Here is a 13,341-nt window from a genome sequence, read left to right on the forward strand (position 1 = left end):
TGCAAGTCGTTTTCCTTCAAGTAGCCATTGAAGTCATAGTTTCCGCTTCCACCACCCTTGTGGGCAACAAGTTCCAGGTTGTTACCACCCGCTAAGAAAAAAGTTCTTTCTCATGTTCCCCCTGCATCTCTTGCCCAAAACATTCAATCTGTCGCCTACTCCTAGTACCATTTAGTTAATGGGAACAGTTTTTCCTTGTCTAACTTATCTAAGCCTGTCATAATCTTGTACACGTCTATGAAATCTCTCTTTAGTCTCCTTTGTGCTAAGGAGAACAACCCCAGTTTTTCCAACCTAACCTTGTAACTAAAATCCTCCATCCCTGGAACCATTCTCCTCTACACCCTCTCAAGGACCCTCACATCCTTCCTGAAGTGTGGTGACCAGAATTGAACACAATAATCCAGTTGGGGCCTAACCAGAACTTTATAAAAGTTCAGCATAATGCCTCTAAGGGCAAGAGGATAACCAAAAAAAGATTAGGGTCCATTAGGGACCAAAGTGACAATCTGTGTGTGGAGCTGGAGGACATAGGTGAGGTTTGAAATGATTACTTTTCATCAGTGTTCACTATGGAGAAGGACAATGTAGGTATAGCGATCAGGAAGGGAGATTGTGGAATACTTGAACAAATTAGCATTGAAAGGGAGGAGGTTTTAGCGGGCTTAAAAGTGGATAAATCCCCAGGCCCAGATGAGATGTATCTCAGGCTGCTATGTGAGGCTAAGGAGGAGATTGCGGGGGCTCTGACACAAATTTTCAAATCCTCCCTGCCGCAGGAGAGGTGCCAGAGGACTGGAGGACAGCGAATGTGGTACCATGATTCAAGAACGATAGTAGGGATAAACCAGGTACTTACAGGCCAGTGAGTCCAACATCAGTGGTGAGGAAACTATTGGAAAAAATTCTGAGGGACGGGATTAATCTCCACTTGGAGAGATGGATTAATCAAGGATAGTCAGCAAGGCTTTGTCAGGGGGAGATCATGTCTAACAAATTTGATTGAATTTTTCGAGGAGGTGACTGTGTGTGTGTGTGTGTAGATGAGGGTAAAGCAGTTGATGTAGTCTACATGGACTTCAGTAAGGCTTTTGATAAGGTCCTGCATGGGAGATTGGTCAAGAAGGTAAGAGCCCATGGGATCCAGGGCAATTTGGCAAATTGGCTTTAGTGGCAGGAGGCAGAGGGCGATGGTCGAGGGTTGTTTTTGCGAGTGGAAGCCTGTGACCACAGGGATCAGTCCTGTGACCCTTGTACATTAATGATTTAGATGTGAATGTAGGAGGTATGATCAGTAAGTTTGCAGATGACACGAAAATTGATGGTGTCATAGATAGTGAGGAAAGCCTTAGATGGTGATATAGATGGGCTGGTAAGATGCGCAGAGTAGTGGCAAATGGAATTTAATCCTGAGAAGTGTGAGGTGATGCATTTTGGGAGGACTAGCAAGGCAAGGGACTATACAATGGATGGTAGGACCCTAGGAAGTAGAGGGTCAGAGGGACCTTGGTGTACTTGTCCATAGATCACTGAAGGCAGCAGCACAGGTAGATAAGGTGGTTAGGAAGGCATATGGGATACTTGCCATTATTAGCCATGGCATAGAATATAAGCAGGGAGGTTATGATGGAGCTGTATAAAACATAGTTAGGCCACAGCTGGAGTACTGTGTACTGTTCTGGTCGCCACACTATAGGAAGGATGTGATTGCACTGGAGAGGGTACAGAGGCGATTCACCAGGATGTTGCCTGGACTGTATAGGCTCGAGTTGTTTTCCTTAAAGCGGAGAAGGCTGAGGGGGGAACCTGATTGAGGTATACAAAATTATGAGGGGCATAGATAGGGTAGATGGGAAGAAACTTTTTCCCTTAGTGGAGGTGTTGATAACCAGCGGGCATAGATTTAAGGTGAGTTTAGAGGGGATTTAAGGAAAAATATTTTCACCCAGAGGGTGGTTGGAATCTGGAACACACTGCCGGAAGGGGTGGTAGAGGCAGGAACCCTCAACATTTGAGAAGTATTTAGATGAGCACTTGAAACACCATAGCATATAAGGCTATCGTCCAAGAACTGGAAAATGGGATTAGAATAGATAGGTGCTTGATGGCAAGCCTGGATACGATGGGCCGAAGGGCCTGTTTCTGTGCTGTATAACTCTGACTATGACTCTGCTTTTGTACTTGGTGCCTCTATTTATGAAGCCCAAGATACCATATGCTTTACTATCCTCCAATATGTCCTGCCGCCTTCAAAGATCGATGCACGTACACTCTCTAGAACTGTGCCATTAAGTATCTATTGCCTCACCCTTTCCCTTCTAACAAAATGCATCACCTCTCACTTGTCGGTATTAAATTCCATCTGCCACCTCTCTGTCCATTCTGCTAGCCTCTGTCCTGTTGCAGGAGGTTCAGATCATCCTCACTGTTTGCCACACCTCTAAGTTTGGTGTCCGAGGCAGATTTTGAGATTCTACTCTGTATTCCAAGTTCCAAGTTATTTTTATATAGAGCAAGAAAAGCAGTGGTCCCAGCACTGACCCTTTGGGAACATCACTGGTTGCCATCCTCCAGTCTGAAAAGCAACCATATACTACGACTCGCTGTTTTCTGTCGTTAAGCCAACTTTATTCAATTGGACGCTGACCCTCCTATTCCATGAGACTCCATTTTCTTAACCATCCTTTTATGTGGAGACAGGAGACCCTGGACATTGTGGGTAAATGGTCACTGACAACAAGGTTGAGGATAGGAAATCCTGGACATTTTTGGGTAAAGGATCATTGAAGCCAGGGCTGGAAACAGGTACCCCTCCACATTCTGGGCCTGGTATCATTGACCCCAGGATTGGAAACAGGAGCTATCGTGGGTAAAAGATCTCTGCCCCCTGGAGATTGAGAAAGGGTCATTGACTCCATGGCTGGAAGCAGGAACCTCTGGACATTGTGGGTCCTCTTCCTCCTCGTCCCTCGGGAACGAGGAGGACTTTCTGCCATTCCAGGGTTGTGGGTCCTTGGGTGACTGAATAGTCCAGTTCTGGATCCGCAGGGGTGGGGTAGGTAATGTTTGAGGCGAATGAATGGGAATCTTAAATTTCCGATTGCTCCTTCCAGTGTTAGCACTTGGTTGCTACCTGGGTAAGTCGATGTTGTTCAAACTGACTGGCCCCTTCACGGATGCTTTTCCATTTTGGACGCCCTTGGGCAAGAGATTCCCACGAATCCGTGGAGATGTCACATTTTTTCAGGGAGACCTCTAGTACATCCTTGTAGCATTTCTCCTGCCTTCCTGGAAGCCTCTTGCTGTGTCGGAGGAGAAAGCTTGTTTTGGGGGTCTTGTGTCAGGCATGTGGGTGATGTGGCCCACCCAAAGCAACTGACTAGCCATGACCAGTGTCTCTGTACTGGGAATGTTGACCTGAGAGAGGACACTGATATTGGAACGCCTGTCCTGCCACTGAATTTGCAGGATCTTGCGGAGGCACCACTAGTGATATCTCTCCAGGGCTTTGAGATGTCTGCAGTACAGTGTCTGTGTTTCCAGTGCATAGAAGCCAGTTAACACTGTGGCCCTGTAGACCATGAGCTTGGTGCCAGGTTTGAGATCTTTGACATCCGAAGGCTATGCTGGCACACTGGAGGCGATACTGAGTTTCATTGTTGATGTCTGTCTTTGCTGAGAGGAGGCTCCCAAGGTATGAGAAGTGATCCACATTGTCCAGTGATTCGCCATGGATCTTGATAGTTGGGGGGCTGTGTTGTGCTGCGGGTGCAGGCTGGAAGAGGACCTTTGTCTTCCTGATGTTTAGCTTAAGGCCTATTCTTTCATACACCTCTGTGATGCATCAACAAGGGCTTGAAGCTCGGCCTCGGAGTGTGCGCATATGCAAGCATCATTGTACTGCAGCTCTGACCGTGGTTGTGGTGACCTTGTTTCTGGACTGGAGGCGCCATAGGTTAAATAGTTGCCTGCTCGTCCTGTAGAGTAGATCTACTCCAGCAAGGAGCTTCATGGAGATGAGATGAAGTGAATTGTTGCAGTGAGGAAGTTAGAAAATAGCATTGGTCTGATGACATAGCCTTGCTTGATACCAGTTTGCACTCTGGGTCAATGGAAGATCCGATGGCAAGGATTACAGCTTGCATGTTGTCGTGCAGCAGGTGGAGGATGGTGAAGAATTTCTCCAGGCAACCAAATTTGAGGAGGATGTTCCATAATCCCTCCCGGTTGGTCGAGTCGATGGCCTTTGTGAGACATTGCGGGTAAAGTGTTCCCAACCCCAGGGCTGGAGACAGCATCTCCTGGGCATTATGGGTATAGGGTCACCTGACCCTATAATGATCCAGTTCTTTTTTTTTTGAAGGCCTCAATTGAATCTGCCTCCATCACACCCTCAGGCATGCATTCCGGATCCTAAACACTCACTGCGTTTTTAAAAAAAAAAATTCTCTCATCGCTGTTGCTTTTACCATTCGTCTTAAATCAGTGTCTTCTGGTTCTAGATCCTTTGGCCAGCAGGAACAGTTTCTCCCTATCTATATTTTGTCCAGACCATTCATGATTTTGAACACCTCTATCAAATCTCCTTTTAATCTTCTCTTGTCTAAGAGAACAGACCCGGCTTCTCCAATCTATCCACGCAACTTCCAATCTATCCACACAACTGAAGTCCCTCATCCCTGGAACTATTCTCGTGAATCTTTTCTGTACTGTCTAATGCCTTAACATCCTTCCGAAAGTATGATGTCCAGAACTGAACACAATACTTCAGTTGAGGCCAATCCAATGTTTATATAGGTTTATCATAATTTCCTTGTTTTTGTACTCTTTGTCCCTATTTAAAAAGCCCAGGATCCCATATGGTTTATTAACTGCTTTCTCAGCCTGCCCTGCAACCGTCACTGATTTGTGCACATATACCCCAGATACCTCTGCTCCTGCACCCACTTTAGAATTGTACCCTTTTAATTTATGTTGTCTCTCCTTGTTCTTTCTATCGAAATGAATCATTTCAAATTTCATCTGTCACTTGACCACCTATTCCCCACCTGCCTGTGTCTTCTTGAAGTTCACAATACTGCCAAGTTTTGTCATTTGCAAATTTTGCAATTATGCCTTGTACACCCAAGTCTGGGTCATAATATATATCAAGAAAAGCAGGGGTCCCAACACCAACCCCTGGGGAACCCCACAATAAACCTTCCTCCAGTCCAAAAAGAACCATTCACAACTACTGCTTGCTGTCACTCAGCCAATTTTGTATCCATGCTGCTAATGTCCCTTTTATTCCATGGGCTCTAACTTTGCTAAAAAGCTAGTTATATGACACTTTATCAAATACCTTTTGGAAGTTCATGCATCAACTGCATTACCCTCATCAACCCTCTCTGTTACCTCATCAAAAAACTTAAGCAAGTTAGTTAAATACAATTTGCCCTTAAATCCATGCTAGCTTTCTTTAATTAATCCACATTTGTCCAAGTGACTCTTAATTTTGTCCCCAATTATCATTTCTAAAAGCTTTCCCACCACTGAGATTACACTGACTGGCCTGTAGTTGCTGAGTTTGTTCTTACACCCTTTTTAAAAAAGGGTGCAACATTTACAATTCTCCAGTCCTCTAGCATCGCAGCTGTATCTAAGGAGGATTGGAAGATTATGGCTAGTGCCTGTACAGTTTCCACCTTACTTAACTAAGTATCCTTGGATGCATCTTATCTGGTCCTGGTGATTTGTCAATACAGCCAGCCAGTCTGTCTAATACTTTGTTTACCAGTTTTTAGCCCATCCAGTGTCTCAACTATCTCCTTTTTCACTATGACATGGGCAACATCATCTTCCTTGGTAAAGGCTGATGCAAAGTGCTCATTTAGTACCTCAGCCATGTCCGCTGCCCTGTTTTACTATTTCTGTGCCTGTAGAAGACGTAGATTCCCTTTTCTATTAGCTGTGAGTTTCTCCTCATGCTCTCTCTGCTTCTCTTACTTGTTTTTCACTTTCCCTCTGAACCTTCTCTTTTCAGCCTGGTTCTCACTTGTATTATCCACCTGACGTCTGTTATTTTCACCATTTTTCTGCTTCATCTTTAATCTCTTTTCCCATCCAGGGAACTCTGGATCTGTTTCCCCTACCACCCCCACTTTGTGCGAATGTACCTTGACTGTGCCCAAGCCATCTCCTCTTTAAAAGCAGCCCATTATTCAGTTACGGTTTGGCCTGCCAATCTTTGATTCCAATTGACTTTGGCCAGATCCGTTCTCACTCCATTGAAGTTGGCGCTCCCACAATTAACTATCTTTACTCTGGATTGTTCCTTGTTCTTTTCCATAGCTAACCTAAACCTTATGATGCTATGATCACTGTTCCCTAAATGTTCCCCTGCTGTCACTTGCTTCACTTGACCCACCTCCTTCCCCAGAAACAGATCCAGCAATGCCTCCTTGCTCATGGGACTAGAAACATATCAATGTAAAAACGATTCTCCTGAACACATTCTAGAAACTCTTGCCCTCTCTGCTTTTTACACTTGTACTATCCATGTCTATATTGGGATAACTAAAAGTTTCCATTATAACTACTGTATAATTTTTGCACCTCTCTGTAATTTCCTTGCAACTTTGTTCCTCTATATCTTTTCAACTAGTTAGTGGCATTTAGAATGCACCCAGCAATGTAATGGTACCTCTTGTTTCTTCACTCTAACCAAATAGATTCTGTCCTTGACACCTCCAGGACCCTCTCTCGCTGTGTCTCTGTCTCTCTCTCCAGCACTGTAATGTTCTCGATCAATATTGCTACCCCTCTTACTTTCCTTCTTGTCTTTCCTGAACTCCTTGTATCCAGGAATATTTAGTATCCAGTCCTGTCCTTTTTTGTGCCAGGTCTCCGTTATTGCCACAACATCATATTTCCAGTGGCTATCTCTACCTGCACTTCACCAACCTTATTTTACCACTCTCCACACATTCATGTACATGCACAGTAAACCTAATTTAGACATTATTATGTTTCCTCTTACACTGACTTTTGCCTATTTCCTACTCTAGTGCTATCTGTCTCTCAATTCTCTGTGCACCTTTTTTGTTTTTTCCTCAGTAATATTACCTTCGGTTCCCAGACCTCTGCCAAGTTAGTTTAAACCCTCCCCAATAGCACTAGCAAATTGCCCTGCAAGGACATTGATCTGGCACTGTTCAGGTGCAATCCTTCCAGCCTGCACAGATCTCCTCTCCCCAGAACCACGCCCATGTCCCAGGAATCTGAAGTCCTCCCTCTGCACCATCTCTCCATCCACTCATTCATTTTGCTCGATGCTCTTATTTCTGTCCTCACTTCTGTGTGGTACTGGTAGTAATTTGGAGATTACTATCTTTTGAGGTCCTACTTGTTAGTTTCTTTCCTAGCTCCCTAAACTCTTGCTACCTATGTCGTTGGTACCAATATGGACCAATACTGCTGACTGCTCACCCCCCAGAGTGTTCTGCAGCTGCTCTGTGACATGCTTGACTATTCACGTCTATGGCAGCAGAGATGCCTGTCTGTTCCCCTAACTATAGGATCTATCACAATTGCTTTTCCAATCTTCCTCCTGTGCCCCTGTACATCTGAGCCTGCCATGGTCTAGATTTTGGCTGCACATCCCAGAGGATCCATCACTGTTGCCAGTATTCTGAACGGAATACTGGTTGGTGAGTGCGATGCACTCGGGGGACTTTCCTGTCCTTCCTGAATACCTGGCGGTCACCCATTCCCTCTCTGTCTGCATACTCTTAAGCTGCAGGGTGACCACATTTATAATTGTGCATAGCGCATTCTCTCAGTCTCGCGATGCACTGCAGTGATGTGAGTTGTAGCTCAAGCTCTGAAAATCTGAGCTCGAGCTGATGCACCTGATGACACTTCCTGCACATGTGGTTGTCCAAGGCATGAGAAGTGTCCTGGAGTTCCCACATGGAGCAGGATGTGCACTCCACTGGTCTGAGCTGCCCTGCCATGCCTCTATTTATTACACTATTAAATTTGCTACTTAAAAAAAAAACTCACCATTCAGCTGGTCCCGGACTGCTTCACAGTGATCTCTATCTGATAACTATTGACAGGACACTGGGGAGAACTCTCCATTCAAAGAAGAGAAGGGTTTCTTTTTTAATAACCACCTGAGTGGCTAGGCAGCATCCCAGGTTTTACATCTCACTTGTCAGGCAGCACCTCGACAGTGCAGTATTCCATCAGTACAAGAGCGCCAGTCTTGATTTTGTGCTCAAATCTCTGGAGTAGTTTAGAATTGACAACCTTCTGACTCAGAGTGCTACCAACTAAGCCGAGGCTAACACTTAATCAAAGAACTTATGAATTTAAATATTACCAGTGTTTACTATATACTCCATGCCTTACAGTGCCCATGATTGTAGAAAGCCTCAAGTGTACCAGCGGGCACAGTGTGCTCCCTTTCCAGGGCTACCTGGGTGTGGCTACGACTGCACAAGAGGGAAGACAGCCAGGGCTTGTGCCCCCTACCCTCTCCACTCCACTCCACCCTTGGGGGCCCAGCCTGGATCTGTAGATGGCCACCTTTTACTAAGTCTAGGAGCAGACCTACAAGGTGGTCCTCCAACTTGTCCCCCACCTGCGCCAACTGGTGGCCAAAGATCTGGAGCATGGGACTGAAGTTGAGCTGCAGCTCCTTTTTAAAATAGTGGGAGAGACTGCAACTTCTCACTGAGAATAGAAATACAGAACGTGGCCTCATCAGATGATCTGAGTCTGTAGATGGGACTGCACCAGATCCCCAGTGGTGCAGAGAGGACTCTTCCATTAACACCACCCCCTCCTTTCTCCCCACCTCTGCCAGATGAAAAGCCAAGGGTAATTATAGCATGTGATTGCAGCTTTTGCCCTTGAGACTTTTCTGGTTACCATTGTTTTCATGCTGCAGTAACACGTCTTGAAATGTTAGTTGGAAAATCTATGATTTTCATTATCTGAACTCCCAATATTTCTGAACTCAAAATATACGGTAACATTTCACCAATTAATTGTTGGATCTGATAATTCTTTTTAAAAAAAAAAAGAAGCTGCTTTATGTCGATAACATGAACAAGCTATCATGTGGGCTGTTGCCAGTTTGCAGCCACTGGCCATAAAAGTGCATTTAGAGCAATGTTTCTTAAAGGGAAAGGATAGCTTGAGTGAGCAGAAAATGTTACCAGAATCTTTCCTTCCTGAAGATGAGTATTGCCTTTTTGGAAGCTCTTGCCTTTCCCAGGTATTTCCAATTGCTTTCAAAACCGTCAGATCATCTCCTCATTATGCTCCTCTTGGACAGTAACTCACGTAGGAAATTATTTTCAGATGAACACTTGACAATGTTTTATTGGCAAGACCAATTATACCTACTGCTATCATAGCTAAGAGTGACTAACTTAGTACAGACTGGGGACCAAATCTGGAATGATTCTGTTTGTCCAGTTACTATAGATGATTTGTTGGAGCCCAATTTTGCAATTTTTCTATATCTTCAGTGCAGTTAAACATGGTGCAGAATTTTCATTACTAAATGAAATAATTGCTTTTAAACTAAATTTATTACCCACTTTTATGCAAAATCCTGAACAATAGAACAAAAATGTTTCATCCATTGGGAGCAGTACTTTTGTCGTCTTCAAGTCTTGATTCAGATCTATAATAAAAGCAAAATACTGCGGATGTTGGAAATCTGAAATAAAAACAAGAAATGCTGGAACCACTCAGCAGGTCTGGCAGCATCTGTGGAAAGAGAAGCAGAGTTAACGTTTTGGGTCAGTGACCCTTCATCGGAACTGACAAATATTAGAAAAGTCACAGGTTATAAGCAAGTGAGGTGGGGGTGGGGCAAGAGATAACAAAGGAGGTCTAGATTGGACCAGGCCACATAGCTAACCAAAAGGTCATGGAGCAAAGGCAAACAATATGTTAATGGTGTGTTGAAAGACAAAGCATTAGTACAGATTAAGTGTAAATACACTGAATATTGAACAGCAGCAAGTGCAAACCTGAAAAAAAACAGTGGGTAAGCAAACTGAACAAACTAAGATGAAATGAAATAAATGCAAAAAAAAGATTGTGAAAAAAGAATGGGAAAAAAAAGGAAGAAAAAATAACTAAAAATGAAAGTAATTTTACTAACGCACCTGTCTGGACCCTGTACATCTATGGATGGTTGCTGTGCAGCTTCATCCTTTGGCAAGACTTTGAAATTCACCTCTGTGATGGCTCACTTGGATCCCATGTTTTGTTTATTGAAGATGAGTGTTTTCTTTATTGAATACAGTAAAAGTACAGACAAAACAATTACTGGGAGCATAAAGTATGAAGGACGCAAGATATGAGTGCATAGTGGATGCCGAGTAACAGTTGATTTCTGAGCTTTGCAACATGGTTGCAAAAGGCATTTAAGACGTGGGTCAGTTTCTTAAGCCGTCCTAGCTGAGGAGATGGTATTATTTCACCTTTTCTATAAGTATGAGCTTGATGTTTTTAGAGATCACTGAAAGTCTCTGATACCCAGCCTACACTGTTTTCAATTTTCTCTTGTATTTTAAGATGTATTATGCTATTTTTGTTTTGTGGTTTTGATAATCTATCTACTTTTTGAACAATACTCTGCTTGAATTCAGTTTGTTCCTATAGGTGTGAAAATGTTTTCTCTTCTGAAGAGAAGCCCTTTTTATATAGTATTCCATCATTGGAGTTTAAAAGTTGAACTTCACTAAAACATTGCCTGATATCATTTTTGCAAGTCTACTGGTACCAGCACAGTAAGTCATGTGATTTGCATGGATCAAGTGCCTCGGTTGCATAAATACTATTTATTGGAAGGTTTAGATTTTCACATGCACCTTGACTACAACCCTAGAGCTGTTCAGTATCTCTTAAAACATGTTGGTATTTTATGTGTAGGTGTCTATAATTGAATACTTCAGGAGTGAGATGGGGGGGGGGGAGGAATAACTTTGTAAATATTAATTTGATTATTAGTATGGTGGGTAGTCATTCCCCTTCCCCTCTGACTCCACGCAGGGCTTCCTGGAGTGAGCTGTCTGAGATTGGGTGCTCCATTGTGTGAATTTCAAACCAGTGGCTGAGTGGCCTTGTGCTGCAGTACATTGTGCAACTCGTACATGCAACTTTTAAAAACAATTTGTGCACATTTGATCTTTTCTCTCAAATGGCCAAATATTAAACTGTGTAAAGAAATTATTTATACTGCTAGCAAATTGAAGCAGTTGCAAGCATTCACATTTTGAGGGTAATGCAGAATAAGATAAAGTAGAACCTGTTTAACTAAAACTTAAGGAAATATAACTTTTTTGCAGTAAAAATGGCTGCTTTATTTTTGTTTCAGTATTAAGAGACATCAGTGAAAGACAACGGGACCTAGAACAAGTTTTAACACAGTACATAACATTCGTCAAGCCAGCTTTTGAAGAATTCTGTCTCCCAGTAAGTATAATGAGGTCATCAATGTGATATTTAGTTCAGGTTCTATGAGGGGTATTGAGCGCCCAGCCTGGGTGCACACAAACTCCTTTTTGCCTGTTCACAATATGGATGAGTACTGGTTTTCGGCCATCTTGTTGCCTTTCCCAGTTGGATCTTATTAATTTCTGTTACCAAAGCTGCTATGACTGGGTAGTAACTGATTTACTGAGTTTGCTAAAGGACAGGGTTTGTCAGTAAGATGCACTTTTTAAAAATATGATTTAGTGAAATTCAGTATGAAATAATGTAAACCATACCAATTATATGGAACTTGAAGTAGTAGAAAGCACTTGGCAATAAGGCAAAAAGAATTTGCTGTTCACCATAGCTCCCAGAGTGGGAAGAATTTGAATATGTTAACTGTAGGCATGTGTCTTAAGATAGTTCAAATTCAATTGTTTCATACAGATCGTCTCCTATAAACTTGGCTGTGATGGTCCTTGTGGTTGAATAGCAGCAGGAATTTGACACTCTAGAAACATGAACCTCCAAACAGCATTGAATTGCTGTTGTATTTGGCCTGCATTGATGACCAATCTCTGTCATGATTAGCTAGATGATCTAGACCATGGGCAAGATTTTAACATGTCTGGACTCCAGGCAAGCCAAGTAGTTTTAATTTGAATGAGCTACATTGGCCTGGTAAACACTTTCCCCTCAGATACTATGTTGCACTGACTTCCAATCTATTCAATTTCATCAACTTGGAGAATAAATAAAACTTCCAAGAAAATAAAAACTAAGGCCATTCGGCATATCGAGTCCATGCCAGCTCTCCATGGAGTTGTACAGTCAGTCCCACATCCCAGCTCGATCCAAGTAGCCCTACAAGTCTAATTTTCTCAGGTGGCCATCCAACTTCCTCTTGTAGTCTTTGATCATCTCCGCTTCCACCACCCATGTGGGCAGCGAGTTCCAGGTCATTACCACCTGCTGCGTAAAAAGAAAAAGTTCTTTCTCCTATTCCCCCTGCACCTTGTGCCCAAAACTTTCAATCTCTGTCCCCTAGTCCTTGTACCATTAGTTAATGAACAGTTTTTCCATGTCTAACTTATCTAAGCCTGTCATAATCATGTACACATCTATTAAATCTCCTCTCAAACTCCTTTTGTTTTACGGAGAACAAACCTAGCTTTTCCAACCTAACCTTGTAACTAAAATCCTCCATCCCTGGAACCATTCTGGTAAATCTACTCTGCACCCTCTCAAGGACCCTCATGTCCTTCCTGAAGTGTGGTGACCAGAACTGGACACAGTACTCCAGTTGGGGCTTAACCAGAGCTTTATAAAGGTTCTGCATAATGACCCTGCTTTTGTACTCCGTGCCTCTATTTATGAAGCCCAAGATCCCATATGCTTTACTAACCACTCTTTTTCAATATGTCCTGTCACCTTCAAAGATCGATGCACATGCACCCCAGGTCCCTCTGCTCCTGCACACTCTTTAGAACTCATTTAAGTATATAGTACCTCACCCTATTCCTTCTGCCAAAATGCATCACCTCTCACTTGTCAGTTTTAAATTCTGTCTGCCTATTCTGCTAGCCTATCTATGTCCTGTTTGCAGGAGGTTCATATCATCATCCTCACTGTTTGCCACTCCTCCAAGTTTGGTGTCTGCAGCAAATTTTGAGATTCTACTCTGTATTCCAAGATGTAAGTGATTTTATATAGCCATCACCTGTCTACCATCATCCAGTCTTTTATGCCTCAACAGCCACCAACACCTTTTTTAAAAAAAAAAGTATATTAAAAGCTTCCAGGGTGTCAATTCAACATTATCCAACCCTGATTATGCATTCATGATTCCTCCATGGTCTA

At 43.1% G+C, this 13,341-nt stretch overlaps 1 protein-coding gene across 9 annotated transcripts in view; it reads left to right on the forward strand.

The window, feature by feature from the left end:
• Positions 1-13,341, forward strand: part of uck2a (uridine-cytidine kinase 2a) — a 115,557-nt gene that overhangs the window by 15,251 nt on the left and 86,965 nt on the right. For all 9 annotated transcript variants that reach the window (XR_010975562.1, XR_010975561.1, XM_068037773.1 and 6 more), the window contains one exon: positions 11,384-11,481. Coding sequence is in view for 7 of the 9 variants with exons in the window: in XM_068037773.1 (XP_067893874.1) it covers positions 11,384-11,481 (98 nt within the window). In the remaining 2 variants the exon portion in view is untranslated. The remainder of the gene's footprint in view (positions 1-11,383; positions 11,482-13,341) is intronic.

This window comes from Heterodontus francisci, chromosome 8 (genome assembly GCF_036365525.1).
Source record: "Heterodontus francisci isolate sHetFra1 chromosome 8, sHetFra1.hap1, whole genome shotgun sequence".
NCBI classification, from domain to species: Eukaryota; Metazoa; Chordata; class Chondrichthyes; order Heterodontiformes; family Heterodontidae; genus Heterodontus; species Heterodontus francisci.